The sequence below is a fragment of the Chenopodium quinoa genome, unplaced genomic scaffold (assembly GCF_001683475.1).
Source record: "Chenopodium quinoa cultivar QQ74 unplaced genomic scaffold, ASM168347v1, whole genome shotgun sequence".
Taxonomy (NCBI): domain Eukaryota; kingdom Viridiplantae; phylum Streptophyta; class Magnoliopsida; order Caryophyllales; family Amaranthaceae; genus Chenopodium; species Chenopodium quinoa.
Genome location: NW_018743252.1, coordinates 4,906,689 through 4,934,466, shown reverse-complemented (window position 1 = coordinate 4,934,466; position 27,778 = coordinate 4,906,689). Strand labels below are relative to the sequence as shown.

Here is a 27,778-nt window from a genome sequence, read left to right as displayed (position 1 = left end):
ACTTCTTAATTACACTTATGTCAAACATCTCCCCTATATAGGTCTATTATGCTTCATGATAATATTATCATACATAGGGGGATAGGTGAGTAGCTCAGGTGGTGAGTACTCCCCCCTTTGGCCCTTGAGGTCAAGGGTTCGATCCCTACCCACGATGGAGTGATGGTTTCGGTGGGTGGGCTGGGTAGGGAGGTGGTTTCGATGGTGGGTCTGCCAGAGAAGGGTGGTTGTGCGTTTTTTTTTTCAATATTTTTTTTAATTATCTTTGATTAATTTTTCTTTTAATTCTTTTTTAATTTTTTTTACCAATGACGTGATGACACGTGTGCAAACAATCTTATGGTAACCTATTTAACCGGTTTCAGGTCACTTGGAACCATTGAAAGCGGATTGGATATAAAGGTCGGATTATTAAAAAATAATCGAAAGGTGAGATTATTTTGGGCTGATAAGGCAAAAGTCGAACTATCCCGACAATTTTTCCTAAAAAATATATATAATCATGTGAAGAGAAAGATCGAGAGACATGGCAATTTTACACAAAACGGAATCATTTATTGCATTCAAATTAAGAGTTTCGCTCTTTTCATAAGGGGTATTTTGTAGGGCAGAGCAAAACTATTTGATAATCCGAAAATTCGATCCGCATCCGATTTAAAAATTTCGGATATCGGATATTGAAAATTTCGATTTCGGATATTCGAATATCCGGAAAATGTCGGATTTCAGAAATCGGATCGGGGATCCGAAAAAAACACTTTTTTTTCTAAACAAAAAAAAAAAAAAAAAAAAAAAAAAATTATTTAACAAAATTTCGGATAACTCTAAGACGCTAATCCCGTAATCCGCCTCTTTCTCTTTCTCTTCTATTTTCTCCCTTCTCCCTCCTCCCTCCTCTCTCATCTCAGATCTCCCTCTTCGACTTCTGCTCTGTAGGCCGCCATTATCGGCAATTTCCGAGCTTTCTCTCTCCTCTGAAAATGGCAAGTTGTTCATGACTTCTCAGATCTCACTGTAACAATTTTAAGAAGAGAAGATTGATAAATAGAGAAGAAGAGCATAGATCGAAGCTAATACACACACCGTCTCTTTCATCATTGCTCAAAGCTGCCCTCGCCTTATACACCAGCCATTGTCCGACATGCAACTACAGAACCAAGCCGCAAACAGCAGCAGCTTGCAACGATCCACTTAAAGCCCCAAATCGATTTTGAAGGGGTGGGTGGTGTGGGTCGAATTTTCGTAGGGGGTGGCTGGTTAGGGTCAAATTTTCGACGGGGGTAGGCGATGTGAGCCGAATTATCGAAAGGGATGGACTGTGAATGGATTTTCGAAGGGAGTGGGTAATTTTTGGGCTAGGGTGGCTAGATTTCGGTGGAAGGTAGCTGATTTAAGGTTGAAGGATGGTTCTTTCGAGCAGTATTAGGGGTTCTTTTTGGTTGGGTGAGGTTGTTTACGGTTGGAAGGGATGGTTTCGAGCTGGGTGGGTGGTTTTGTGGTGGGTGAAGGGTTTTCGGTGGTGGGGATGGCGATTTCCAAATAGTTAAGATGGATTTGGGAATTATTAAGGTAGCCTTACGAGCATGGTTGGTTTACGGTGCTGGGTGGTTTTCGGGGCTGGGGGTGGGAATCGAAGGGTGATTCGGGGAGGGGGGTTGATTTCGCTGAGTTTGTGGTGGGGAAGGGGGGATTCCGGTGGTGGGGGATGAGGAGAAGGGCTGCCGGAGGGTGGGGGATGGGAAGGGGGCTGTCGGAAAATAGGGAACGGTGGTGGTGGTGGGGATGGGATGGGCAGATGGGCTGGCTAGTATTTTTTTTGATAAAACCCATATTATCAGATGGGTCGGATATTAGATATTTGGATATCCGAAAATTTTAGATCGGATACGGATATCAAATAGTAGTATCTGATTTTTCAAATACGGATATCTGATTTTGGTCATTTCTCATCGGCAAATTCATAAACTTGATTACAAATTGATTCAAAATTTCCCGCTAATACATTCATACATCATCTCTCATTCTCTGTTTCTCTCCCTCTCAAATTCTCTCTCTCTCTTCTTTGAGTGCTGATCAATTCTCAACAGTGGAGCAAGCAATTGTGACCTCTTCATCGCCGCAAATCAATCCTAATTCTCAACTTTCTTCTCTTCTTTACGGTAATTTTCTCTCTCATCTCTCTCTCACAACTCTCTGTTTCAATTTTCAGTTTCAGCTTTTTCATTTGCTCAACGATTTACCATATCACATTGAATTTGTGGCTTAACTAAATTTGTTTTGATCGTTTATTTTCGAGCAAGTTTGTCTTAATTATCGGTAAATTATCAATTTCTTTCGGTGTGTGATCGTTGATTATCCACTACTTTTTCATAGAAATTTTTCTGCATCATAGATCGAGCTTAATTTCTACGGTATCTACTCAATTTTCGCCCATCTTTGAGTATATACTCTAACATTTGTTTAATTCAAGTGTTCTAAATTGTTCAGATTCAATTATTGTGGAATTTAGCTGTTTTTTGTCCTAAATTGTGAATTATAATCTTCTTCAGCATGTGTGTAACGGTGTCAATATCTTGTTGAATACTGTTTACATTTGATTTTGTGCTAATGCTTAGTTTCGCAGCTTCGATTTGGATATATTTGCTATGTTGATCATAAATGCACTATGCTTATTGTTTGATCTCTGAAATTGAACGGCATAAAGAGAATACTGTGGCTAAATTTGACTAATAATTGTTCGCATATTGCTTCTCTCTCTTAATTGATCATAAATGCATATATCAGTCATCAGATATATGTTTATTGCATGCTGTTTCAGTGATCTTTTTTGATCCGATTGTCAATTTGGCTGAAGTTCTGAATTACTGAGTAGATTTTGCATATGATACAATATCAAATTGAATTTGTGGTTTAACTAAAATTCATATGTAGCGTTTCATTAGTATGTATTCAATCTCATTCTTGAGTAAGTGTGTATTTTACCGAAGAATTTTCAATTTCTTTCGATTTGCAATCATTGATTATCCATTATTTTTATTCATGTAAATTTCTCTGCATTATTGATCACTTCTGCTGTTTCTAGTCAATTTTGGCTCATTTTTGTGTCAATTTTGGCTCATTTTTGTGTATTTTATCTAATTTTTCAGTAAAATTAGTGTTCTGATTTGTTCAGATTCAATTATTGAGGAACTTAGCAGTTTTTTTTTTGTTGAATTTTGCTTGAGTGTTACGCTATCAATGTTTTGCTGATTGAATACTGTATACATTTGATTTTGCGCTAGTGAAATAGTTTCTCAACCTTGATTTGATATCTTTGATTGCTTCGTTGATCATAAATGCACTATGCTTATTGCTTGATCTATGAAATTGAACGGCGTAAAGAGAATACCGTGGCTAAATTTGACTAATAATTGTTTGCTTGTTGCTTCTCTCTCTTCGTCGATTATAAATGCATATATCAGATATATGTTTATTGCTTGCTGTTTCAGTGATCTTTTTTGTCTGATGGCCAATTTAGCTAAAATTCTGAATTACTGAGTAGATTTTGCAGTTGAGTCACCATTGTTGATGGCTTGATGTATCAATAATTGAGTGTTATAAGGTTTAGTGTAGCACCTCATTATCCAATAGGATGGAAGCTTAGAAAAATGGAGAAGAGTAAAATCAAAAGGAGTGAAAGGCAGAAGAGAGAAAGAGAAAGAATTGGAAGGTTGAAGAAGTAAATCTACCAAAAAAATCGATACAAAGATGTATATTAAGCTAGGTGTTTGAATCAAGCAATATATTTCGACCTGTAAAAGGTTATTAGGCTAGTTGAAGAAGTAAATCGACCAAAAAAAATCGATCCTAAAGCACCTTTTTGTAACTAATTAATCTAGTTTGTTATAGTTTGTTGTATACTGTATATATACTTAAGCATTGTAATATTATTACATTACTCATTCATACATTGTATAATCTGAAAAAAAAAATTCTTTCAGAAATAAGAAATCTCTCCTGATGTTCTTCTCTCTTCTCTGAGTTCTATTAGTTTTTTCACTGTTTCAATCATGGCTGCTGAATCTTCAAACACAAACTCAAAAGAAGTCATAAACATTAAATTGAATTCAATACTCCAACTGAGGCAGTCAATGGAATCTCTTTGTTTTGCTAACTCAAATGGCATGGGGAGATTGGACATTACCGGGGAGAGTTTCGAGATTACGGTTCGCAACGCAGAAACCAATGTTGTTCTTCATCTTTGCTTGAACCGTTCTGAGCTGATCGAGTTCAAATGCAGCAAACACATTACTGGAAAGCTGATTTTTGTGGCAGAGATTGGACTGATTATGCATTGTGCTAGTGAAGATGATACTTTCACCATTCTTTATCTTGATGGGTCCGATAAGCTAACATTCATACAGGGTACAATTCTTTCTTAATCTTAATTAGTTTCATAATGATAAGTCATTATAAAGAAACATATTTGGTCCAAGATTTGCATGATATGAGTTGTGTATGAGCTGTATATGATCTTTGTATATTTGTTATCTTTCCTTGTATTTTGTTATTTTAGTAAGTATCTATCCTTCTTGTATACAGGATTTTACTTTACAGTGTTGACTAGGAGTTATTTTATATAAGGCTTAGTCGTGACTTTGTATTATGAGTGGAAACTATACAATAAAAAATTCTTCTATTGAATACCCAAATAGTGATGTCTGAGTTCTTCGACCATCAAAACTGATTCCAGACCTTTACACATTACATAAATTCTTGTTGATGTTTTTGAAATTATTTCAGGAAGTGATCCTGATAATGAGTACAGTGTGAAGTTGTATGATATGAATGTGGAAATTGAGAGATTTCTTGCGATCGCCTTCTGTGAGGCTGTTCTGACATCTTCCTATCTAAGAAAAATGATTCAGCAACTCAAAGATGTGTGTAAGGTAGTTAATAATTATCTCATCCTTTCATGTATTAGTCAATCATATCATCAATGTAAACTTAGCTTGGTTATTTATATATATAGATGTGTGTGTTTTCAGTTATAATGGAGATAGAAGAGAAAGGTGTGGTTTTCTATGTTGGAGGACAACCTGACATTTTGGCGCATGATTTCGAAGGGGTAATGGGGGTAATGCTCAAATCTCATAGTTATTCAGCATGAATGATCAAATTGATTACAAAAGAAGGTTACTGATGATTCAGAGAAATAAGTATTTTGTTTGTCAATTTTGCAGGGTGCTGGAACCAGAGGACTGGAACTTGGTCAGAAAGCTCAAGCTTGTTTAATAATGCATCATTTGGAAGTATTGAAGATAGCATCAACATTGGAAGAGCGTCCTATGTTGTGTTTTCATCTCCAACCAGACCAACTAGTCAGGATGCGATTTGGCCTTCAAGGACTCGGCTATTTGGAGTTCGTCTACACCACAACATGGGTTGTGAGGAACATAAAACCTGAAAGGGTCATTAGCTTTCAACTAAAGCCAGTACTCAAAGTGAGGTGGCCATTATCATTTCTCGCTAAACAGAAATTAAACCCCGAATGCATAGGAAGGCTGGACATTACTGAGAATGGAGGTTTCGAGATCACGGTCCACAACACCCAAAGCAAAGGTTGTTGCTCACTTTCGATTGAACTGTCGTGTGATGATAGACTTTGAATGCACCAAACCCATTATTGGAAAGACAATTGATCTTTTCGAGGTTGATCAAATTCTGGGGAAGCGCTCCTGAAGAAAATCTTCAAACCATTTATCATCTTGACGGCTCTAATGAGCTATTCTGCAGAAACGGTAAAAATTCTATTTTGTTGCATTATCTATTCTTTATTTTGCATTGTAGTGTGATTGAATGACATTGAGATATGTTTTTATTTAGTAACAATATTTTACTAATAAGATATTTAGTACAAATAACTTCATTTTGTTTTTGGTTTTTTTTCCTTTTATTCTTATTACTTCTTGATCCTTGTGTAGACACACCATAAAAGTCTTGTTGAGGTTTTTGAAATTATTTCAGGAATGGATCCTAAAAAGGAGTTTAATTTCAAGCTGGGTGAAGAAATTGAGAGCATTCCTGGGATCACATTCCTTTGTGATTGTGAGGGTGCTATCAAACCTGAACATCTTAGGGAATTGGCGGAGTTTCATCATTATTCTGACATGCCATCTCAGAAAGGTTTGTATCTCATTCTTCATGTATTAGTCAACCGTTTCATCAATGTAAGCTTGGTTTAATCTGTGAATTTTCTATATGTGATCAGTTTCAGTGACAATAGATGAGAAATATGTGTGGCTTTCCCTTCCTGTAGAGAATTTTAGTTGGCATACGACCTATAAACCTGAAGAGGTAATGCTCAAAACTCATAGTCAGCATGATCAGATTAATGTGATCGATGCAGAGCATTAAGTTTTTGCTTGTGATTTTGCAGGTTGTTGAAAGCAGGAGAGTAGAAGCAGATCAGATGCATGCCGCAGACTTTATAATGCATCATTCGAAAGTGTTGATGAAGGCAGCACATATGGCATCAAAGTTGGCACTAAGGCCTTTGGTGAGTGTTCTTTCAGAACCTCACCAACGTGTCATGATCCGATTTTGCCTCGAAGAAGTTGAACTGGTGTTCTTCTTCGAGGCGACATCGGTTGTCAAGAAATCTTTGTTCTGATAAGCAGTTTTACACGCTTATGGATAAGTTTAGCTATAAGTAGTTTCTAAGTAACTAATTGACTATATAGTGAAATTCCTAGAATGTGGAAAATAGAGTGAATGTACAAAGCACGACACACAAAGGTACTGTAAATTTGGCTTGATTAGAGAATTAAACAATGATTTAGCTTATCAAGTATATGATATGCTTGCTTTATATGCATCTTTAGCTGTTAGTATTATCATACTGCCCATAGCTGCTCAATGAAGTAAAAGTGATGGTATTTTGATTGTTATTCTTACCTCATCCTTTATTAAGTTCTATTGAATTCACTTAATTTGTACTGAAAATTAGTCTTTTGTGCTGCCTAGTGAAAGGGTGAAACCACAGTTCAAAGTTTCAAAATTGAATTATCAGTTGATTTAGTAACATAAGGCGTGCATAATCAGTTCTAGAAGTAGCTTAACTAGTCGAATAAATCTTATATATCGTATTTATATTTTAATTTAAATTTCTTGTCACATTTTTTAGTTAATTAAAAGTGTGACAAAATATTGAAACTGTAACTAACTCATCCAACTAGGCAGTTAGGCCGTTATTAGGCAAGTAAGCAACCTCTGTTCTGTTAGTAGTAACCCAACTACAAAAACATTCTCGAAAAAAAAAAATTCTTGTTTCATTTCTCTTTAATTACTCTCTAATCTGATTTTTTCTTCAATAATCTTCCTCAATCATTACTGAACCTTCAAACCTTAAACCCGGAAATCAATTTCAACTTCAACCAATTCAAATGAAGGACTCAAAAATTGTTCCCACAAAATATAAGATTGATGACAAAATTTACTCAGAATGAGATTAATGATGGCAATACCCAAATTCAAGATTCTGAAATGATCATCTACATTAATTCCAGCAAACCCATTATTATCAAGATGATTAACTTCGATCGCATTTCGCAAATTAATACCACATTTCATCTTGATGAGTCTTCCAATCTCTCCATATTTGGTTAGTGATTTTTATGTTTTATTATTGAAAAGATTGAAATTTCTGTTAAAGATTATTATTATTCAATTATCGTTGTATTATTGTAAGTTTTTATTTTAGTATAATCTATTTCTATGATTAGTTACAAGAACAGAGTATCCCTCTTCATTTCTTCAAGAACTTCGAATTATGAAGTAATTTTGTGTTTTTATTGTAATTAAAGTCTTTATCGTTTATCTTTGCTAGATAATTTGATTACCCATGAACCAATTTCGCTGATACATTTGATGTTCCTTTTTTTTTTTAAGGAATGAATTCTGCTTTTTCAAACAATGCAATTGAAAGTTGCAAAGATATGCTGGTTTCTTGGATCATTCTCACATTACATTGCTAACTACTCTCGAAATTCGATACGACTTAGCAATACTCTTTCGCACTTTGGGGGATTTCACAGTAGTGTCTCTCCATTAATTAGAACTTTTTGACTAATTTTTATTTTAATTCTTTTGTTTGTATTTTTTTATTTTTATTATTATAAGTTCATGAAATTGTATTAGTTTCAATGATATATACTCCTTTATCATTCATGCTATTGCAAATTGTTGATATTTTTATGCGAATGCGGGACTAATGGGATTCTGATGACAGTTGGAACTACAAATTCTGATCTTAGCTCCTAAATTCTCAAGCATCATCAAAGATTTTACTCCAGTAAGTCATATTTTTAACTGTCTTTGCTGAGTTGTTCTACAATAAAATTTACGGGTAGTTTCTTGGTATTATCTAATGTTAAATCGAGCGAATGATTTCGTGTTCATTATATTTGAGGTCCGAAAATTGGCTAATGCACAACCAAATGGTGAGCTCTCGAATTTTCGTGTTGTAATTTTACAGATGGCCTAAACAGTAGACATTAGTCTCTTGAGATTGATTGAGTCAAAATGCTAGCTTTGCTTGTATACATTACATATAAATTAGGCCTTAGATTTAGTGATTTATCTGTGATTATTATATATATATGGTGGTGGTGTTCAATTGTTATGTACATGATTCTATGTCACTTTGGAGTCATATGATCTAAGAGCAATGCCTAATTTATCTCGAGATATATACATATCTCTGGGTGTAAGATTATCCAGCCACATAAAAATAAAAAGAATAACAAACACAAGCACATAGAGAAACACTACTCTTGAAATGGCTTAACCTATGTCAATTTTAATCCTAATTCTTAATTAATAGGTTTAATCCTAAACCAAAACGCACTGGGATATGAAGATCCCTGCGTAAATCCCACGAGCGGTTAGCCTATGAATACCATTTTGTAACACCCCCGATTAACTAACTAATAATGAATAAGAATTAAAGGAAAAATAAACAACCTTTGAATAAAATTGCGGAAGCATATACCTAAAGTCGGAGGTATTACTGCCACACTTGACAACTCTTGTCAAGTGCTAAGGCTTACAAAATCCAAATAATTACAACTCAATAAATTAAGTGAGCTATTTATAAAACTTTATAAACTCGTTATAACAGACTAATCGAAACACTTGAGCTTCTTTAGCTATAATCACTTGATCAACCTATTTAGACAATTTTGGTTGCTCACCATTAAGGACAAATTCCAAAATAGATCATCGTAGGGCCACCATAAGAAAAAGACATGGCAGCAAACACAAATAGCACAACAAAATAACACACATAGTGTTTTTTCCACGTTGAGATGTAATCCAGCCCTTGAAGATACATAAGGTTGGTGTATGCCATCAAGTGGTCTTCAGGGTTGGTGGTACCATCATAAGTTCCAACCAACACATTCTTCACCTTAGCCGGCTGTGCGACTTCAGTTATTTCCTTGGAGAATACACTGGGTTGCTCTCCAAGTCTTAGCAGACGAAGCTGCCAGTCCAGGGGCTGGACATTAGATGCCGCCTATCCTTCGAAGAGAGTAGGCTGCATATAAGGTTGACCATACGGGACGTATGCCTGCTGAGGAACATACGGGGCCGCTTGGTACGCCTGAGGGCCAGAGTACGCGGACATGCCGCCTTTCTAGTTCTCATGGTTTGAGTGGGAATACCTCATTGAGGTATTCTGAGAGCTGTCTTGAAAGTTCGACGTGGAAGCCGACTCCGACAGTTGTATATTCCTCTTTTGTTGGATTAGCATCCGAGCATCGGAATAGGTTTTCTTTGAACCATCCGGCTGAACATGCCGGATGGCCTTCCTCCTCCCTGGCTCAGGGAATCAAAATTTGGTTAGGTCGATCACAGGCGACTGTCTTTCCCTAGGTTTAGGGTAAGAAGTTGCCTCTCGGTCCTTGACCGGCTTGTTTCTCCCAGACTGGGAGGGCTTCTTGGCCGACTGTTCTTTTATGGGAACAATCGTCCGTTTGTCAATGAGATCCTTAATCTCCCCTTTGAAACTTGTCATGAGAGTCATGAGTTCGTTTCTGGTGATGGGAGTGGACCCTTTGGCCGCCTGATCATCGTTCTGTTCCTTCGTCTTGGTGGGACGGAGGCGCCGAGATATAAGGGACCCGTCAGGGGCCGTTCGGGTGGCGACCTCGCAGTCGTCCTCCATATCTCGATCTGAGGTCACCTGGGCATCGTCCAGGGGCCGTTTCTCATTTAGGGGCGGTATAGGTTGTGAATCCATCTCGAAAGTACTCACCCCACAGACGGCGCCAAATGTTTCGGGGTTTTTTGATGTCCTACAGGAGAGTTACAATTCCAGGACTGGTCTCTAGACGCCTGTACCTGCAAAACAACGGAAACTCCGGTTGGGTGGAGTTCCGCCTCCGACGATCAAGTTAGAACGTGTATGAGGAGTAAATTGCGGAAAGTAAAGTCTCTCTTGGATTCCAAGAGAGGATCTGCAATGTGTAATTGCTCGGTTCGAGGTGTCAAGTGTCTGACTTTCTCCGATTGTGAGTTAATGTGTATTGATTGCGTAATCACTCTTGTGTATGCAATGTATCTATGTTCCCGAGGGGGAACATCTCCCTTTTATAGGGTGATGGAAAACGTGCCCAGTACTAGGTTTCAGTAAACCTAGGACTGACTGGGCTTTTGCCTAGGAATTTGGGCCGTAATAAGCTGCTTTCCTGATTGGCTATCTGTTTGCCACGTGTCGTGGCCTGATTGGTCCACCCTGGACCTGTCACGAGGTGGCATGTGGCGGACTCTGATTGGTCCACGTGGGAGACACGTGGCAGAGCTTAATTGGTCCACGCGGTGGGGAAAAATCCCCTAATCAAATATGGCTTCCTTCCTTTCTCTTTCTTTTCACTTGGGGAATTAGAGAAGGAGGCGGTTACATTGTTGAAGCGGATCCAGAAGTTCTCGAAAACTCAAGACATTGGGGCACGTGCTGCTGCTTTTCACTAGGATAGGATTTGCTATAGATAGAGGAGTGGGGGCCAAGATTTTATCTCGACTTCCCACTAATTTTTTGTAGGCTGTGTGACTTTGTCAGTTTTGAGATATGCTTTGTCAGTTTTTGAGATATGATGATAATAATAATAATAAAATTCAAAAGGCCACAAATAGTAACATTATTAACAATATTAATCATCACTATTAGAACACAATAATAATAACAAATTGACTAACATAACATTAAAAATAATAAATAATAAAATAATAAGCTACATAGTTATTTGTAGCTCAATAAAAAAAACAAAAACAAAAACAACGCGAAATCGAAAAATAAAAAAGAAATAACTGCTCGTTCCTAGACTTTCGATTTCCTGACTTGTTTCCTCGTTGGACTGGTGGTTGAATTGTAGTGAGTAGCTTTGCTTGGTGGTTATGTTCTAGTAGTAATAATGGTGTGGTGGTTGAATTGTAATAGTAGTAGTGTGGTGGTTTGGTGAAGCAAAGTTAGACCTAGGGGTGAAGAGATAGAAGTAAAATTGATTTTGAGGGTTAAACGAGTTATTTATTTGAGGTATAAATAAGTTTGTTCATACAAAAATATGAGGGAAGGCTAAAGACCCCTTGAAAGTTGGAAGTGAGAGGGAAGGGTAAGGGATCATCACCTCCCAAGTACCGCAGTTGAGAAGATTCGACCTTTTCACCTTGAAGGTTAATTCCTCCCCAACTACACCAAGTCAAGCTTTACTTGGTTATACGAGCGTAGTTTAGTACCCTTACAAAAATAGAGGAATTAGGTCGGATACAATAATTTAAGTAGTTATTAATACTTACACCCTAGTGTAGGTATTAATATCTACATCCCCCTCCCCACGTACACTATGTAGCCTAAACAATAAAAATTTGTTTTCCACCTTTTCTCCCTCCTCTTATAAATCAGTTTCCCCATAATTTTTCCAACATTTTAAATTCTCTTCTCAATTTTACCCCTTTCTCACCCCATTTTCTCACTCCTAAACTAACAAAATCTCCCAAATTTGTCTTTAAAAAATTAAGATACTCTTAGATCTTTACCAAAACATTGGATGTAAGAGATGAAATTGCGAAAATGCAGAAAATTTCTACAAAAGAGCGACTAACAATCAAATTGTAAGTTGATTATGTTTATTTTTTCAAAAAAAAAGTACAATCCCTAACTTTTTAATTGCCTTATTCTTCAATTACTTTCTCTAGATATGTGAAATTCCAGTATTAGTTCATGTTTTCTTATAATTTTTATCATAAAAATGATTTCTTATAATTATAGTAGAATGATGTTTGGTATAATAATCTATTTTAAGTTGAATCAATTTGTGGTGTATTTTTAGCTTATAAATTTAATTACTAGGCAAGAAAAATAAATTAAAATTGAGTTTAATTGCCCTAATTTTCTGGATTTGATCTATTTAGTAGGATTAGAGAAATATATATTTAGCTCGTAGATTAATGTTCATTTTCATTTTGATAAATGTTCATTTATATAATAGTATATGGTCATGCATATATTAATATACGATCATTAGAATTATGATAAAAGTCCTGATCTCCATTTTCTTCCTACATTTTCTACCGATCTAATAAGGAATATCGATTAGTTTTTGATAAAAATGATTCTTATAATAATAATTGAATTATTATAATATAGTTTAATTAAATTGTTATTAAGTGAATTTTGGCTAGTACATTAAATCTATTGTAAATGTTCATTTTAGATGGACTTTATATCATTTGTAAAAGGACTAGTATTCATATTACAATAACTAAAATGAAGTTAAAGATAAATAGTCAATTTGATTTATGGAATTGAAGCATCAATTATCAATTAATCTAATATCAATTATTTTGTTACTAAAAATTGTTATTTGACGAATTTTGGCTAGTAAATTCAATCTATCATAAATTTTCATTTTAGGTGGAACAATGATCATTTTAGTTGGATTTCATGTTCATTTATATTCAATTAAATTTGATACATGTTTATTCTCTTAAAATTATATGTTCATTCTCATATTGAAAGATGTTCATTTGCAATCTAATACAATATTTAATCTCATATATAAACATGTTCATTTAGTTTTATACTTGTTCATTCATTCTCACATTAAAAGACATTTGTTTCGATTTTAATACTTGTTAATAATCATATTGAAAAATGTTCAATTAAATTTTAATTTGTTCATTCTCATATTGAAAAATGTTTATAATTTATATAGATTTTGATACTTGTTCATTCTCATATTAAGTTATGTTCATTATTTTCTGAAAATATGTTGAAATTTATATTTTTAAATGTTCCTGTTTTGTTTATAGTGCATGTGTTTTGATTGTTACTAACATTTTACTTTAAAATATTTTGATCTCTTATTACACAAGACAATGAAAAAAAAAAAAAAAAGTTGAACACGATAATAAAATGTATGTATTGTGACAAATATATATATCAAGAAAATTAGAAAAACACACAAACATCGTAAAAGTACGTAGAAGGAGTTCTATAACAAGGACAATAATTCTATATACTTTTTATTTATACCAAATATATTAAATTAGAGATGATGTTCAATTCATTTTGTAAGACACATTTATACTACGTATATGATGTGTACATTTTTGAAGTTTAAGAGATTTTCACTTTTGATTTTTTTTATAGTTTTTATTTTTGAATTTATAAATTAAGCATGTGTACATACATGAAAAGATAAAAATAGAAAAAAAAAAGTTCCCTTTTATGCTTAAGAAACAATAAGTATATAGCACGCCATATTAACAATATTGAATATTTACAAAATTGAACATTTCTATATATAAAAATGAACATTTATATATACCAAAATGAACATTTTACATATGATTCGAAATCGAAAAATTATAAGATGACATCACTATGATGGAGAGGTGCAAGCAGTGTTACCTACATAGGGGTGTATAGGAAAAAATTTGTATAATATATGACACAATCAGATTAACTAAATAGGGCTTAGATGTAGCAACACAATTTCACAGAGGCAATAGTACAAATAGATTACTGGTAAAAAATACTTCGTACTCCGTATTTACTACGAGTATGTGTAACCGAACCCGAATTCACACATCTGAGTGCCCCAACCACCTGCAGGAAGGCAGGAACTGCATAAGAAGTCAGTCAAGTCACCAAACGCTAGCAACGTTTAATCATATCCCTCTCATCAAAAAAAATCCACCAAACTCACCTAAATTACTATCAATGAACTCTGTTGCTCTTCAATCTGACATTCAATCAATTTTTGTATTGTGAAGAGATGTTCTAACACTGCTGCTCTTCAATCTTACATTCAAGATGTTCTGGAGGGAAAGAGAGAGAGAGAAACCAGATATAATAATGGCGGCCTGCCTATTGGCACGGTTCGTGTCTTAGTCGTGGGAGATTCTGGTAAATTTTTAATTACCAAGTAGTTAATTTTGATGTTAAAATTTCTGGGTATTGTTTATTTATGCTCATTTATCTTTAAACTTGACTCTTCTTTTATGGGGTTTTTGTTGATTTTTTTAAGTTTACACCTTGTTCAGTATAGGAAGAAAATAGGGTTGAAAGAAGATATGATGATTTCTATTATTGTTTCCTCTTATTATTTCATTTGTGGGTTTTATAATTAGTTAGTTATGACCATTGAACTAATTGCCATGATTATTAATCTTATTTGTGGGGTTTTGTTGGCCATTTCTGATCATTTTTGTGTTATATGAGTAAATTATAATTGTATGTGCTGTAGCATACATGATAGTGTAGTGCTGCTTAGTCCCATTTTCGATTACCCGTGTTTTGGTAAACAGTTGCCGGAGCGGCTTTTAATCTTTTGACCTATCCATATGATGTAAGTGCATGGATGGCAGACATTGTTGGAGTTTCAATCATTTTTTATGACATCGAATCAATATTAAATTAGGAAAGTCCGAAAACTGTTATTCATGTCATATTTTCCAAGGGCTGTTACTTTAAATCTATGCAATTCAGTTTAAGCAATAATTCCACCATATTACTGCAAGTGTATCTTTCCTTCTTTATTATGAATGGTTTAATTTGAGTTAAGATAAGATATGTACTTTTCATTGTGTTTTCAGTTTGTTACATAGATGGTTTATCTGCTCAGATTCAAGCTGATATATGTTGATAAAAACCTTTGAATGATTTGTGAAAAAAAAATATCAATATAATTCATAGGTTTCCGATAGTGCACCTTATTGCCTTCACTATAGTATTCTCTTCAGACGAATTGCATTGGTTGTGAATTTATGAAACATCAGATTGGCTGACTTTTGGCTGACTTGGCATGTACAAAGATAATAAGTTCATTAGTGATGCCTGATTCAGCTCTCCTCAGCTTATTGCTTGACAAGGTTTATTTCTTCAGAGCTTCCTATCTTTAATATTGAGCTCTTGAGCAACTCCTAATCAGTGCTTGTACAACTTTCAGTTGAAGATATGCAAAGGCATAGACTATGCAAGAGTTGCTGAGCATGCAGATAAAAGAGGCCGCAGAAAGTTGGTTGCTGCTCTTGTTGAGCACGAGCCTTGTTCATCTAAACAGGTTTTTGCTTTTCAAATGTTATTATGGGCTTGCGTTTGTGAAGTTCTATCTTTTTTTCTTATCCAAAAAATAGATATAAAAACATCTTAATTTATGTCTTCCAATTTAGGTTCCACTGCTATTAAGCATAGGAGAGGAAGACTCAGCTTTGACCAAATCTACTGAAAGTGGGGATACTGATCTTGTTTATTTTGTTCTATTCCACATTTGGCACAAGGTAACTTTAGACGACGATAAAGTTTGTGATACAGTATTAACTATCAAGTTTATTCTAGTGGAATTTTGCCTTTTCTGATGAGGCTTCAGTTGTGTAGCATATTTTGTGTGAAATTTATGGTTGGTTTTGCTCATCTTTGTTGCAGAGGCCAGCATTGGAGTTCTTTGGAACAATACAAGCTAAATCTCTGGCAAGGGATTTATTTTTAGTGTACTCAAAGTACTGCATCATGTTGTCTATTATTCTCTTTTGATTTTTCTGCGACTATTAAAATAAGACTTTTTTCTGCAACTATTTAATATATGACTTTTGTCCCTCTGCCTTCCTGTCAAGAAATTTCACGCCTAGAATTGTATATATTTTTATTAAAATTTGCTTCTCTATTCTTTGCAGGTGCTATAATCATGAATTCTTGAAGGATTTTTTTCTATCTGCTGGACAGCTGCAGGTAGGTTTTGTTTGTGAACATGTTGATGTTTTAATGTTTGGTTAAAAGAGTAGACGAGATTAATGATGAATTTTGGATTATGATTAAGCCCTGCATATATTAATTGAAACAATTTGTGGTATTATGTTTATATATAGACATAGAGTAATGTTCATTCCCGACAGAGTTGAAGATTCAATGTTCTTTGACTATTAGATTACTATGGTCTAAATTAGCATGGCTTATTTACGGGAAATAGCAGATAGCTGTTGTATATTTAATTAAAGCGAATTAGAAACTTCTGTTTATGCATTAGTAAAGCTACAGCTTTGGTATTCTTCTTATACCTCATTCAAGGCAGGAGTTTCTTTAAAGGCAGTGTGGTGATAGTATTGTTTGTTTTATTTCACTAATAATTTTGTATCTCTCTCATCATTGTCTTACCTGCCACACCCCTACCCCACACCCCCCCCACCCACAATAAATTAAATTATATTAAATTAAAATTAAAAAGGAAAAAAAAAAAAAAAAGAATATGGAAATGTCAATTACATTTGAATTTTTCTCTATGTCCAGAATTAACCTCACATATCTAGCTATATCTGACAATGTCCTTAGAGTTTTAAAAATTATCATGCATAGTGAGTCCTTTAAGTTGCAGGCTCTAATAATATCAAGTGGTCATTGAAAAGACTTTGTATGCCTTGGTACTAATGCGAACTTACTGCTTATTCATGCTTGAGAAATTGAATACCTCCACTTCTCTGTTTCATTGGACTAATAATTTAAATTTAACAATTCATAATTTTATATGCTTTGTTGGTTTAAAAGCTTAGAACACTATGGGCTGTTTTGTTGACCAAATTTGCAGTGTTTGCCAGTCCTACTTTCTTAAAAAAATTGGAAATAGCTTACCTATTTACCCCAAGTGGGGAAAGATGTGATGATCCTTTTCACTTTACACCCATGTCTAGATTAGTCTTCTGTTTCATTTTAAGTTCTTATAATTTTAGGTGTGATCTTTAAATCACTTCAATTGTTTCAGTTTACCCTAATGCTCTTGTAGCACTGGGATAAAATTTTCTATGGTGTACTCCAAACATTTTAGATGTATGTGGCGGATACTGGTGCTGATGCTTATGTGCATAATATTGAAAATTTTGCTGTTAGTACTCATTTCCAATGCAATGCAGTCCATCCCAACTGTACTGTACTGTACTTTAGGCTCACAAATTTCTGACATTATGTATGGGAATGCATAGAACATTTGTATTATCCATAACTTAAGTTATAAAGCTCTAGAATGTGTCTCTTTTTGCAGGAAGTTGCATTTCTTTTATGGAAGGAATCTTGGGAAGTAAGCAAGAATCCTATGGTGAGCAACTGAGCAAGGGCTCTCCACTTCATGGGCCACGCATTAAACTTATTGAGAAGGCCCGTGATCTTTTTGCTGAAACAAAGGAACACAATTTTGAATCAAAAGCTGCAGAAGAGCATGCAAAATTATTGAGGTATATGTCAGTTTTTTTATTTGTCCTTCTTTTACCCGTTTATCATTATTTCTTCTTTAGTTGATGCCGTCTATGCTGAGAGCCTGAATATATACCATGCTCAGTGTAAAGAGTATGTTTTTTTTTTTAATTTTATTATTATTTATTTTTAAATAAAATAAAATTGGGGTTGTTGTTGTTGTGGCATGGCTGTAGAAAGGACTATTAGGTTTTTAGCATGTGAGAATAAGAAGAGGGAGTGTTAGATGTGTTCCTATTCTCGGTGATGAGGGCAAGCATTTTACTTATATCTTTACTGGCAGCTGTCTCTAATATGTGAAAATGAGGGATTAACTAGCCGAATGGATATATGGTTAATCATTTTTACCCTGTTACTTTTCTAACTCCCCTTCCTGAGACAGCTAATGAAAACTGTACTTCCACAAGTGGGAATATATTAACTGAGTGTGCTAAATCTACTGCCTAAGCAACTGTTTCCTGCTCTTTATGTTCTCAGCTTTTTTATATATTCTCTTTTTGAATCTTAAGAAAGCCATCCACAAACCCACACCGTTAAAAATTGAGATGTTTTTGCTGCGCTCATCTTTTGTGTGTGTTTTTAAAACTAATTTTATAACTGAACAAGTGATAGATCTGGGTGACTGTACGATGATTGATTATAAATTTTTGATATTTTGTCCTTGCATCTATGAAATTTTGCAATTGCTATAGAATACAACATGAGCTTGAGGTATCCACAAAGCAAGCAATATTTGTAGATTCAAGCATCAGTGACACCGTTCGGACATGCATTGTGCTTGGAAATCATCGAGCTGCTATGAAGTTGAAAACGGAACTCAAGTTGTGTAGTCGTATCATCTGTTTCACCCTCTATGTTAACAAGAATAGATATGTGCTCAATCTTTTTCTCTATATTTTGTTGGCTTATAGTTTTAATTTATTTGTTTACTTGTCATGGCTACTAGGTAGGTTTCTGAGAAAATATGGTATTGGCTCAAAGTTTTTGCATTAGCTATAATAAGAGATTGGGATGCCTTGGAGAAGTTCTCAAAGGAGAAGAAACCACCGATTGGTAGGCATTTTAGCTTTCACAATATGTTTGTAATGTGTTAATATTCCATTGAGTCACCTGTTTAAAACCCTGGAGACTAATAGTTGTCGATGGTTCTTTTTTATTTTTCTTCCTATTAGAATGCTACACGATCCATTTTATCAATATGCTCAGTTGATTCTGAAGAAAATCCTTGGGAACGTGGACAAAAATGTAAAGTTGTACGTGATATGTGGAATAATTTATAACTATGCCAATAATCAGCTCATTAATGTACTCAGTTGCAACGATTTTTGTTATGGTCTTCTGCTGCCTCAGTGAGCGTCACAGTTTTTATTAAAATATGTCCTTTTGAAATGAAAGCTAATCATAGATTGAAACGAGTGCTTGTATTTATTTAGGGTACAGTTTATATGTAGGTGTAGCTGTTCTCTGGTAAATTTTTGTGTGGTATATGTTACCTTTGTTTCTTGGTTTGTGGCTAAAGTTTTCATTCAATCCTTGTGGCTAGCTGGTTTCACAAAACTTCTCTGTTTTTTTTTTCCTCTTTGTGTGTGTGTGAGAATTTAGCATGCTCTTTCTTGTGCCGTTGTGCCATTTCCATTTGGTGTTTCTTATTAATTTTTTCTTCCTGAACTTGTTTTCTAAATCGTCAGTAAATAATTATTTTATTATTTAAGGGATAAGAATATTGAGATCTGAAGTTATACTTGCACCATTCAAGCTGTAAATTAAACCAATCACCCAATTTTTCTTTATGTTAACCTTAGCTTTGCGTTGTGCTTGCACCTTTCAGGTTATAAACCCTTTGTTGAGGCCTGCGTTGATGCAGATGAAAAAGGTGAAGCCTTGAAATATATCCCAAAACTTATTGATCTTCGAGAAAGAGCTGAGGTAAACTGAACTTTGTTTTTGCTATTCTTCCATACTATTTATTAAAAGCTTGGACATTCAGCAAATGCTCATTTTTGTGAAGTGGTCTGAAACCAGTGTCAACTATTAAAGTATCTTCTGATTCTTGTCCTATGTTACTCAGGCTTATGCTCAAATTGGAATGGCAAAGAAGCTGCAGATGCTGCTTCTCAGGTGAAAGATAGTGAGCTGCTTGGTCGGTTGAGGTTGAGTTTCTCACAATTACTGCAGCTACATCAATTTTTGACACTATCCGTGAGAGGTTGGGTGCTTCATAAGGGTCTTGCTTCCTTTTTTTATTAATTTGAAGATGCCCTTTTTTTTTTTTGGGAGGGATCTGTGTTTGTGTTTGTGTGTGTGCATTTGCTAGAGAGAAGATGTTGGGGGCTTGGGGGTAACATCTATTCAGAGTGTATAGTTTTCCTAAATAAAACGTTCAGCCATTGGTGTGGTTTTTCCTTTGCCATCATGTAAACACTTGTGATCATTTTGTAAGATATGACAGAAGGAATGTACATTTGAGACAACATGCATCGATCGCCCGATCAGGCTAATTGACAACACCAACATTCTGTTTCTGTTTCTTGACAATTTGACAGTGTTATTTGAACCAATTTAGTGCCTTTTGGGGTCAAGGTTGCAGTAGGTTTTATACCTCCTAAAAAAATTACAAAGTGGCTCAAATCTGGGCATTTGAGACAACACGCATCGATCGCCCGATCGGGCTAAGCTCCGTGCAATCGGGTGAAGAAGGTCGATCAAGCTTGCTAAATTTCTGGAGCTTCCTTGAGGCCTAGACTTCTTTGGTCTAGGGCTTCTTCGATTGGGCTTCAACTCTCAAGCCCACATCTTGCGCAACTTTGGCCTTGAATGACACTGGACTCGTGGCTTTCTTCTTGAGGGTCTCAAGTGATGAGCCTTTTGTCTCTAGAATTGAACCCTTGATCACCAAACTCGAAATCTACTCTTGTTCAGAAATGAATTCTAATACTTGGTCATATAACACTATTTATCTCTAATGCCTTATAGAAAACACACATTAGTAACAAAAATAGCTCCAAAGAACCCCAAACAAGCACAAATATGACTTTGCGATGGGGGACAAAATAATACATAAAATAGACACACAGACTCGATGAAATAACATTATTCTAGGTTTACTCAAAATTTCTTCTTCTCGAGGTTGAGAACTTCCATTTGCCTCAAATCAAGGCATAACGTGATTCCCTTTCTTTGCATTTACAACTTGTTTCTTCCCTTTTTCCCATCTATGGAGTTTGGTGCATGATAAGACTCCACTGTTATCGTGTGCCCCTAAAGAGAGAAAATTTTGGCAGTTTTTTTTTTTGTTTTAAAATATAAAGCATCACATTGGTCAAGTGATGTGTGTAAATAGAGCAAAAGGCAAGATGAACACATAAAAAAACAAAAGAAGTACTATACATATCGTATTTAAAGTCCATTTTTATTCACTGTAAACCGATAAACCAAACAACCCCCCCTCTCTCTCGAAACATTGATCCAAGAACGTAAGTACCAAGGCCAAACAACACTTGACTCATGCTTAATTTCAAGTAGCATTATAAGCTAAACCTAACCAACTCTAAAGCTCCCTACCCGTGATCTCGATTCCACCTCAACTCGTTAACACCCCTAATCAGGTTGACGATCGAAAAGTAAAAGAAAACAAAAAAACAAAAAAAAAAAAAAAAAAATCTCCTAATCTTTGATTCCAACTCAACTGCTTAACACCCCTATTACATTGACGATCAGAAAGTAAAAAGAACTTTTAATTCTGATTATAGCTCAACTCATTAACACCCCTAACACGTCGACGATCGAAAAAGGAAAAAGGGGAGGTGGGGGCTGTTTCGGGGTTTTTTGGAATCCCTCGGGATACTGGTTTTGAATACAGCCGGACGGTATCGGACACCTGTAAAATAACGAATATTCTGGTTGACGAAATATTCGCCTTCGACGATCAAGTTAGTGGCCGAAAAACGAAGTAATGTAGAGAAAGAGAGAGTAGAGAGAAGTTGGAGCTATTTAGTGCTCTTGAATATTATGTCTTAATCCACCCATCCCATCATAAATGATCGGAATATTTATAGGGGTGGGAATGTGTGCTACTTTAGGGTTAGTCTCCTAGAAAGGTGGTCTCTAATTGGCGGCGCAATCAGGTAAGGACAAGTGTCCTTTGGGGGCGCCGTTTTGCGGCTTTCTCGGGATTTGGACCTCTTGATGTAAGGTGGCCTTTTATCTCATTCAGGTGGGTTGCCACGTGTCATCTATACGGACACATGTCTCCCATTTATTGGGCCACATGCCACTATGGGATCGTATCATACAAGGCGCCTCCTCTGATCATCACTCGTCCGAATGCGTTCGAGTACTTAGGCTTTTGAGTGCATTGGTTGGAAGTGACGGATTATAACGTCCGTCCGAATCTTGGGAAGATCCTTTGGGCTATCTGCCTTAATCGGTCCGCCTATTTTCATTAGTGGACTTAAGTCTTAAAATCAGGTGGACGAGTTATGCCCACTGGCTTTAAGTGAACATCTGTCTTCCGTATTTTTCGGAACGACAGTTCTGATTCTGCTGACTTGGCTGTCTATTTTGACGCGCCGTTAGTTAATCCATACATCTTCCCATCTTTAATGACGGAGCGGTTTCTTAACCGTTTGAGCTTCTAGGCGGGAAAAGTGGTTTTATCATTTTGCCCTCATAATTTTTGCCTATAAATAGGACCGGTTTGACTTTAGAAAAACACTTTGAATGTTTTTGTTTTCTAGAGAGAAGTCAGAGCTTTTAGAGAGAGAAAGTGTTGTTCTACCCAAATATTCGATAGCTCCGCTATGAGTTTGAGGTTTCCGTTCGAGTTTTTTAATTCTCCGGTCAGCTTTGTTCAAGATCTTCAAAGCTCCTTGAACTTAGTACTCGCACAGAGGTAATCGCCCGTTTCCTCTCCTTTATATTTTTTCTTTTCTTCTCTTTCCATACTTGTTTTATTTTTTAAACACGAACTAGCACAATACTCAGATTCGTTCGTCTCTCCTCATGAGGTCAGTCATTCGCCTAGGACTGAGGAGTCTAGAGTGGACGGAGCCAACTCCTCTTCTCTTTGGAGTGGGTCTATTTTTAGTGCGTACTAACTCACCCCCTCTTATTCTTCTTTGTCCCTACAATCGAACATGGCACGTACACGCGGTACGTTTGACCGAGAGGCGGCCAAAAACAGAGGTGGCTGCAGAATTAATCCTTTTCCTCCTCCCAACACAAATGAGACGGACACTGAAGAGACGAACAACTACTACATATCTAACCTTAAGTAACACCCAAAAAAAGTGATAAAAGTGTATTATAGACATTAGGTAACACTTTAGTGGGTGATACATCCGCCCATGTTACCTAAGGTCTTATGTAACATTTTGGGTAATGTATGGTAACACTTATATAAGTGTTATTATAAACCCACTTATGTAACACTTTTTAATATTATTGGTATCATTTTTAAAGTGTTACTTTTTATAACTTATGTAACACTTATTTATCTTTAATAACATTTTTCAATAATATAGTAACACTTTATCAGACATTATATTTCGTATCACTTTTGCGAACTAAAGTAACACCTTGTTGATTATTAAGTAACATTTTTCAATTATCTTTTGACATATAGTAACACTTTATTTGACATTATATATCACTATTTGCAAACTAATGTATCACATTATTAGAATATGCAACTTTTTTTTATTTTTTTAATATAAAATAATATTAACATGTAAAACAACTACGAATGTGAAATTTACATATACAATAGACAATAATTTGAAATGATATAATTTCATAGTTTCTTAAGAAAAATTCCATTACACCAAAACTTTTGTTTGGCTAAAAATCTAATAAACAAAACAAAAAGAAAGTGAACTTCGGTCTCTAGATTAGACCATCAAATTCCAAAACAAAAAAAGCAAAATTAATAGCATATAGCAGCAGCTAGCACCATCAGCCGATAGCAGCAGCTAGCAGTAACAACAGTCAGTACGTAGTAACAGGCTAGCAGTAACAGCAGATAACAGCAGCTTGGAGTACACAGCAGTCAACAGCACCACGCCAGCAAATAGCAGTGGCAGCAGACATCAGCATGAGTCAGTAACAGCAGACTCTTGATTACTTTAAGAACATGGAACCCATCTTCTTCACATTTAGATTACGAGCTCTTAGGAATCTTCTCAACATTAAGTCATCTATTTCCTTATATGCACATTAGAAACTCCTCTCAGTTTTGGTATAGGAGTAGATAAAGTTACAAATGGCAAATGCATGGACAATATTCAGGTCATGACTACGTTGTTTTGTGATCATGATGAGTTTTGTTGTATTTTCCTAGAGTAATGAGTACTCTCTAAGCTTTAGTGAGCATTGGCAGGCTTCTAATACATACAATCAAGGAAATAAAGGAAGCAAGCAAAGAGTTAGATTAATTGAAGTGCTCAGGAACAAAATTCTAGAGGATTAGTATGTTGTAATAATCTCAATTAGAAGAACTGGATATACTTTTAGAATCCATTGCCTCACAAACACAGGGAGATTCATAGCAATGCAAGGTCTAACAATGATCTAACTTCACACATCTTTTGTAAATAAAACTAATAAATGCTTTAAATATAAAGGATCCCGTTCCCGCTCACCATCACTAAATTTAACAAGAAAATTGCACACATAGTTGACATATAGGAATGGGAGATAAGAGTGAATATATTTGAAAGACTAACCTCTTTTCTCTAACAAGAAGGTTGGCTCTCGATGTCCAGGTTGCTTTTTCGCTAGTTAAGTTGATATGGAGTCAAGGAGCGCCACGCATTTGAACTTTCTTTCTTGTTATAGAAGCACAGGACTCTAACTTCAAGCACTGCATTATTTTGCACCAACCTGCAATTGCTGCTATTGCGTCATCAGTAACAATATCACTGCAGATAATATTAAGGATTCTCAAGTTGTAGCAACATGTTATAAGTTGTATGATGTAAATTACTCCCATGAATTTATTTATTTTAATAAATTATAAGGAAACTTACATATCAAACATGACTCATTTGTTGAATCCTTACTACTTCCCAAACTTACTTGATAAGTTATTATGCTCTTGTAATTAGAAATAACAAAACCCTTATCTAGACATACCACATTTACAAACCTTTACCTATTTTCTCACCTCATTTAATAAAACAACAAATGGCTCATGTAATTCGAAATAAGAAGTTAATCAAGAGTGATAAACAAATTCGGGGAGATTAGTGTTCGTTCATCAAATCACTTTTAAAGAAACATTTGAATCCTCTAATACATTTAAACTAATTAACTTTAAGTCACTCACACATTCGAAATTTTAACATATACATTAATCCTCATCACTTTGGCAAAATATCAATTAGTCACTGTCCAAATAGTCATTAATCAAAATTGACCACATTTTAACTTGATGAACTAATGTGTAAGTAAATGGAGGTAGGGAAAACTAAATAAACAAAATAAATAAGAGAAGCCCAAGAATTCATTTTAGCACCCCAGCCAACTTAACACAACAACACCACATAGGCATAAAATGAGCAATAACAGAATAGCCCCGATGCGATAGAACTAAAGCAGCAGACCACAGTAAATTCCAGAAGGCATAACTCCTAGCACACAACTCCAAATCGAGAAATTCTTGAGCCTAGATTGAATAACTTTTCGAGATCTAAAACCTTCATGAAGGGACTGTGACCTAAAAATAACTTCAGGTTGATGATATTTGGACAAACAGAACAGCGGTTACAGGGCAGCACAAGAAAAACAGCAGCAACAGCATGAAATAACATGTACCCTCTACAGTCACTCACAATAGAAATATCTAGCTTGACAACATAAACTTTGGCAGCAAAGATAATATTTATAAAAGCAAATTAAAAAGAGAAAATATTGGGAGAAAAAGATAATATGTATCTAAGTTGGTTGATGTTGTTGATCTTTCTAAGCATTCTTTGTAACTTTTAACTAAACACCCAAAATGTTATCATCGCCACTGCCAGTATTAACCTTAGTTTGAATAAATTGCAACATAAGTGGTCTCCAAGTAACAACGTCAGTACTTTTAAGAAGAAAATCGCGGCCCGCAAGAGCTTGAATGACGCTCGACGAAATGCAAACCCTAGATAATAAACAGTAACAACAATAGTGAAGAACCACAAGTCTTTTCGCAATTTCGAATATCAACAAAACAAAACAAAGATTGATCGATTCACAAACACTAATACCCCCAAAATCAAAATCAATTCCTAATCAAAATTATGTTTCGCACAACTCAACGAAAAATCAATTCGTGAAAAAAAATGCAAATCAACAAACCTTGTATGAAAAGAGAATCGAAAGTAGCAGATTAAAAGAGGGAGAGATCAGACAATGGTGGGATTCGAGGCCTCCAAATCGGAGTCTCTAGAGAAGATGAAGATGAATGATGGAGGATTAGAGGAGAGAGAAGCTATGGAAAGATAGATAGAAAATAAAAGGACATCAGAGTTGTTAAAAATTGCTACCAGTTGACGGAATCCGTTAAGATTTTCGTTAAGTAAGTTTATTCAAAAAAAAAAAAAAAAATTAAAATGTTTTTTTTAAAAAAGAAAAACCCAGCCACCCTCCCCCCTCCTCCACCACCCCTCCCGTCAGCCACCACTTTCCCCCCCTGCCGGCGACCGGCGCCCAAAGCGTCGGCTACCCTACCCCACTGTCTTTCCCCACCAACGCAGCCCACCCCTGCACACCTCTCATGTCACACATCACCACCGTCGCCCCTCGCTGCATATTTCCGACAGCATGCACACAAACTAGCGGCCCAACTCACGCACAGAAACAACCCTGCCAGCCACCTCGCTCGACCACTCTCCCACCGCCACCCATATCTTCCTCAACTTCCCCCTCCCACATCGCCAAACACACTCCTCGCCCCTCCCTGAGCGCAACTGAAACCCACCCCTGAACGGCCGGCAAACCTACCCCCTCCCTTTCCCCTTCTTGCTGCCCCGGCCTCCACCCCGAACCGGAAACCACCCCCTCCCCATTCGCCCCACCAGAATAGCCTCTAGGGTTACGAGGTTGGAAGTTTTAGAAATGGGGGATAGAAGGGTTTAATAGGTGGTTGCGTAGGGGTTTCGGGGAGGGGGGACTGTGGCTTAGGGGAAGCGCCGGAGCGGCGAGTCTAGTGGCTGGGCAAGTGAGGTGGCTGGGCGAGCGAGGTGGCTGAGCAAGGGAGGTGGCGGGTTGCCGGAGTTCTAAGGTGGTTGGGGTTTTGGTTGGTTTTTTGTTTTTTTTTAAACATTTTTATTTATTTAATTTTTCTTTTAATAATTTTAACAGAAACTTAACGGATTCTGTCAGCTAGTAGCAATTTTTAACAATTCTGATTTAGGTGGTAGTAAAATAAAATAAAAAATTAAAGGGGTAGCAAAACTGAGGTGCCTGCCTTTTGGTGGTAGCAAAAATGAAAATGTCCAAAATAAAATAAGCAATACTTTTTTTTTTAACGAAAAAATAAGCAATCAGTACTACTTTAATTTTGAAAAATAAAAAAAAAGTAAAAAAATGTTTCTTTAAAAGTGTTACTTATATTAAAAGTGTTACATTCTTAAAAAAAGTTACCGAAATGTTACTTATAAATCTAATAATTTTGCATTATAAAAAGTGTTACCAAAACGTGTTACATAAACTCAGTTGTTTACTAGTGCGTCGTTACTGCCAGTGGCAGTGCATGTTCGGTGTTGGAAGTTATTGCCACCTCGTCCGGACCAAACACACAACCAATTCTTCTCCAGTCTTCTTCCACGGAGATGAGAGAAATTAATGCTGCGGCGTCTGGCCAAAATTCGGAACGACCCTCTTCTCAATATACTAGCTCGGTTCTGATGCCGGCCGAGCTGCTTTCTTCTGAGAGGCATCCTTCTTCAATTCAGGCTGCTGCTGGACGAATACCATTTTGCCCTGTTCCAGCTGGTGCCGAATAACTGGGCCAATATCTTT

At 35.8% G+C, this 27,778-nt stretch overlaps 1 protein-coding gene, 1 long non-coding RNA gene and 1 pseudogene across 5 annotated transcripts; 2 read left to right on the top strand and 1 right to left on the bottom strand.

Moving 5' to 3' along the window:
- Positions 1 to 628: 628 nt before the first annotated feature.
- Positions 629 to 6,929, top strand: LOC110735073. Of its 2 annotated transcripts, XM_021915207.1 has the most exons (8): positions 629 to 2,159; positions 4,031 to 4,404; positions 4,783 to 4,928; positions 5,028 to 5,116; positions 5,223 to 5,780; positions 5,964 to 6,165; positions 6,251 to 6,336; positions 6,419 to 6,929. In XM_021915207.1, exons 5-8 carry the CDS (start codon positions 5,760 to 5,762, stop codon positions 6,650 to 6,652), a joined length of 543 nt encoding a protein of 180 aa, XP_021770899.1. In that variant the 5' UTR covers positions 629 to 2,159; positions 4,031 to 4,404; positions 4,783 to 4,928; positions 5,028 to 5,116; positions 5,223 to 5,759; the 3' UTR covers positions 6,653 to 6,929. The 2 variants fall into 2 exon arrangements, 1 of the variants encoding a protein (XP_021770899.1); XR_002513986.1 differs by having other exon boundaries at positions 1,641 to 4,404; positions 6,007 to 6,165; positions 6,419 to 6,872.
- Positions 6,930 to 14,018: 7,089 nt separating this feature from the next.
- LOC110735072 lies at positions 14,019 to 20,265 on the top strand (annotated as a pseudogene).
- A 3,285-nt stretch (positions 20,266 to 23,550) lies between these two features.
- LOC110735071 lies at positions 23,551 to 27,066 on the bottom strand. 3 transcript variants are annotated; one of them, XR_002513985.1, is made up of 3 exons: positions 26,114 to 27,066; positions 24,502 to 24,667; positions 23,551 to 23,980 (listed from the first exon to the last, which is right to left on the bottom strand). It is a non-coding gene; the product is annotated as an uncharacterized LOC110735071 (long non-coding RNA). The 3 variants fall into 3 exon arrangements; XR_002513984.1 differs by having other exon boundaries at positions 23,551 to 24,002; positions 24,502 to 24,658; XR_002513983.1 differs by having other exon boundaries at positions 24,502 to 24,658; positions 26,114 to 27,063.
- Positions 27,067 to 27,778: the final 712 nt, after the last annotated feature.

What these genes read in the sequence shown, in the direction of transcription:
- LOC110735073 (XM_021915207.1), top strand. Translation starts at nt 5,760, where the DNA reads ATGAGCTATTCTGCAGAAACG. An exon ending in TGAGCTATTCTGCAGAAACG is followed by an intron (nt 5,781 to 5,963) that starts GTAAAAATTCTA and finishes ATCCTTGTGTAG; the next exon opens with ACACACCATAAAAGTCTTGT. An exon ending in TGACATGCCATCTCAGAAAG is followed by an intron (nt 6,166 to 6,250) that starts GTTTGTATCTCA and finishes ATATGTGATCAG; the next exon opens with TTTCAGTGACAATAGATGAG.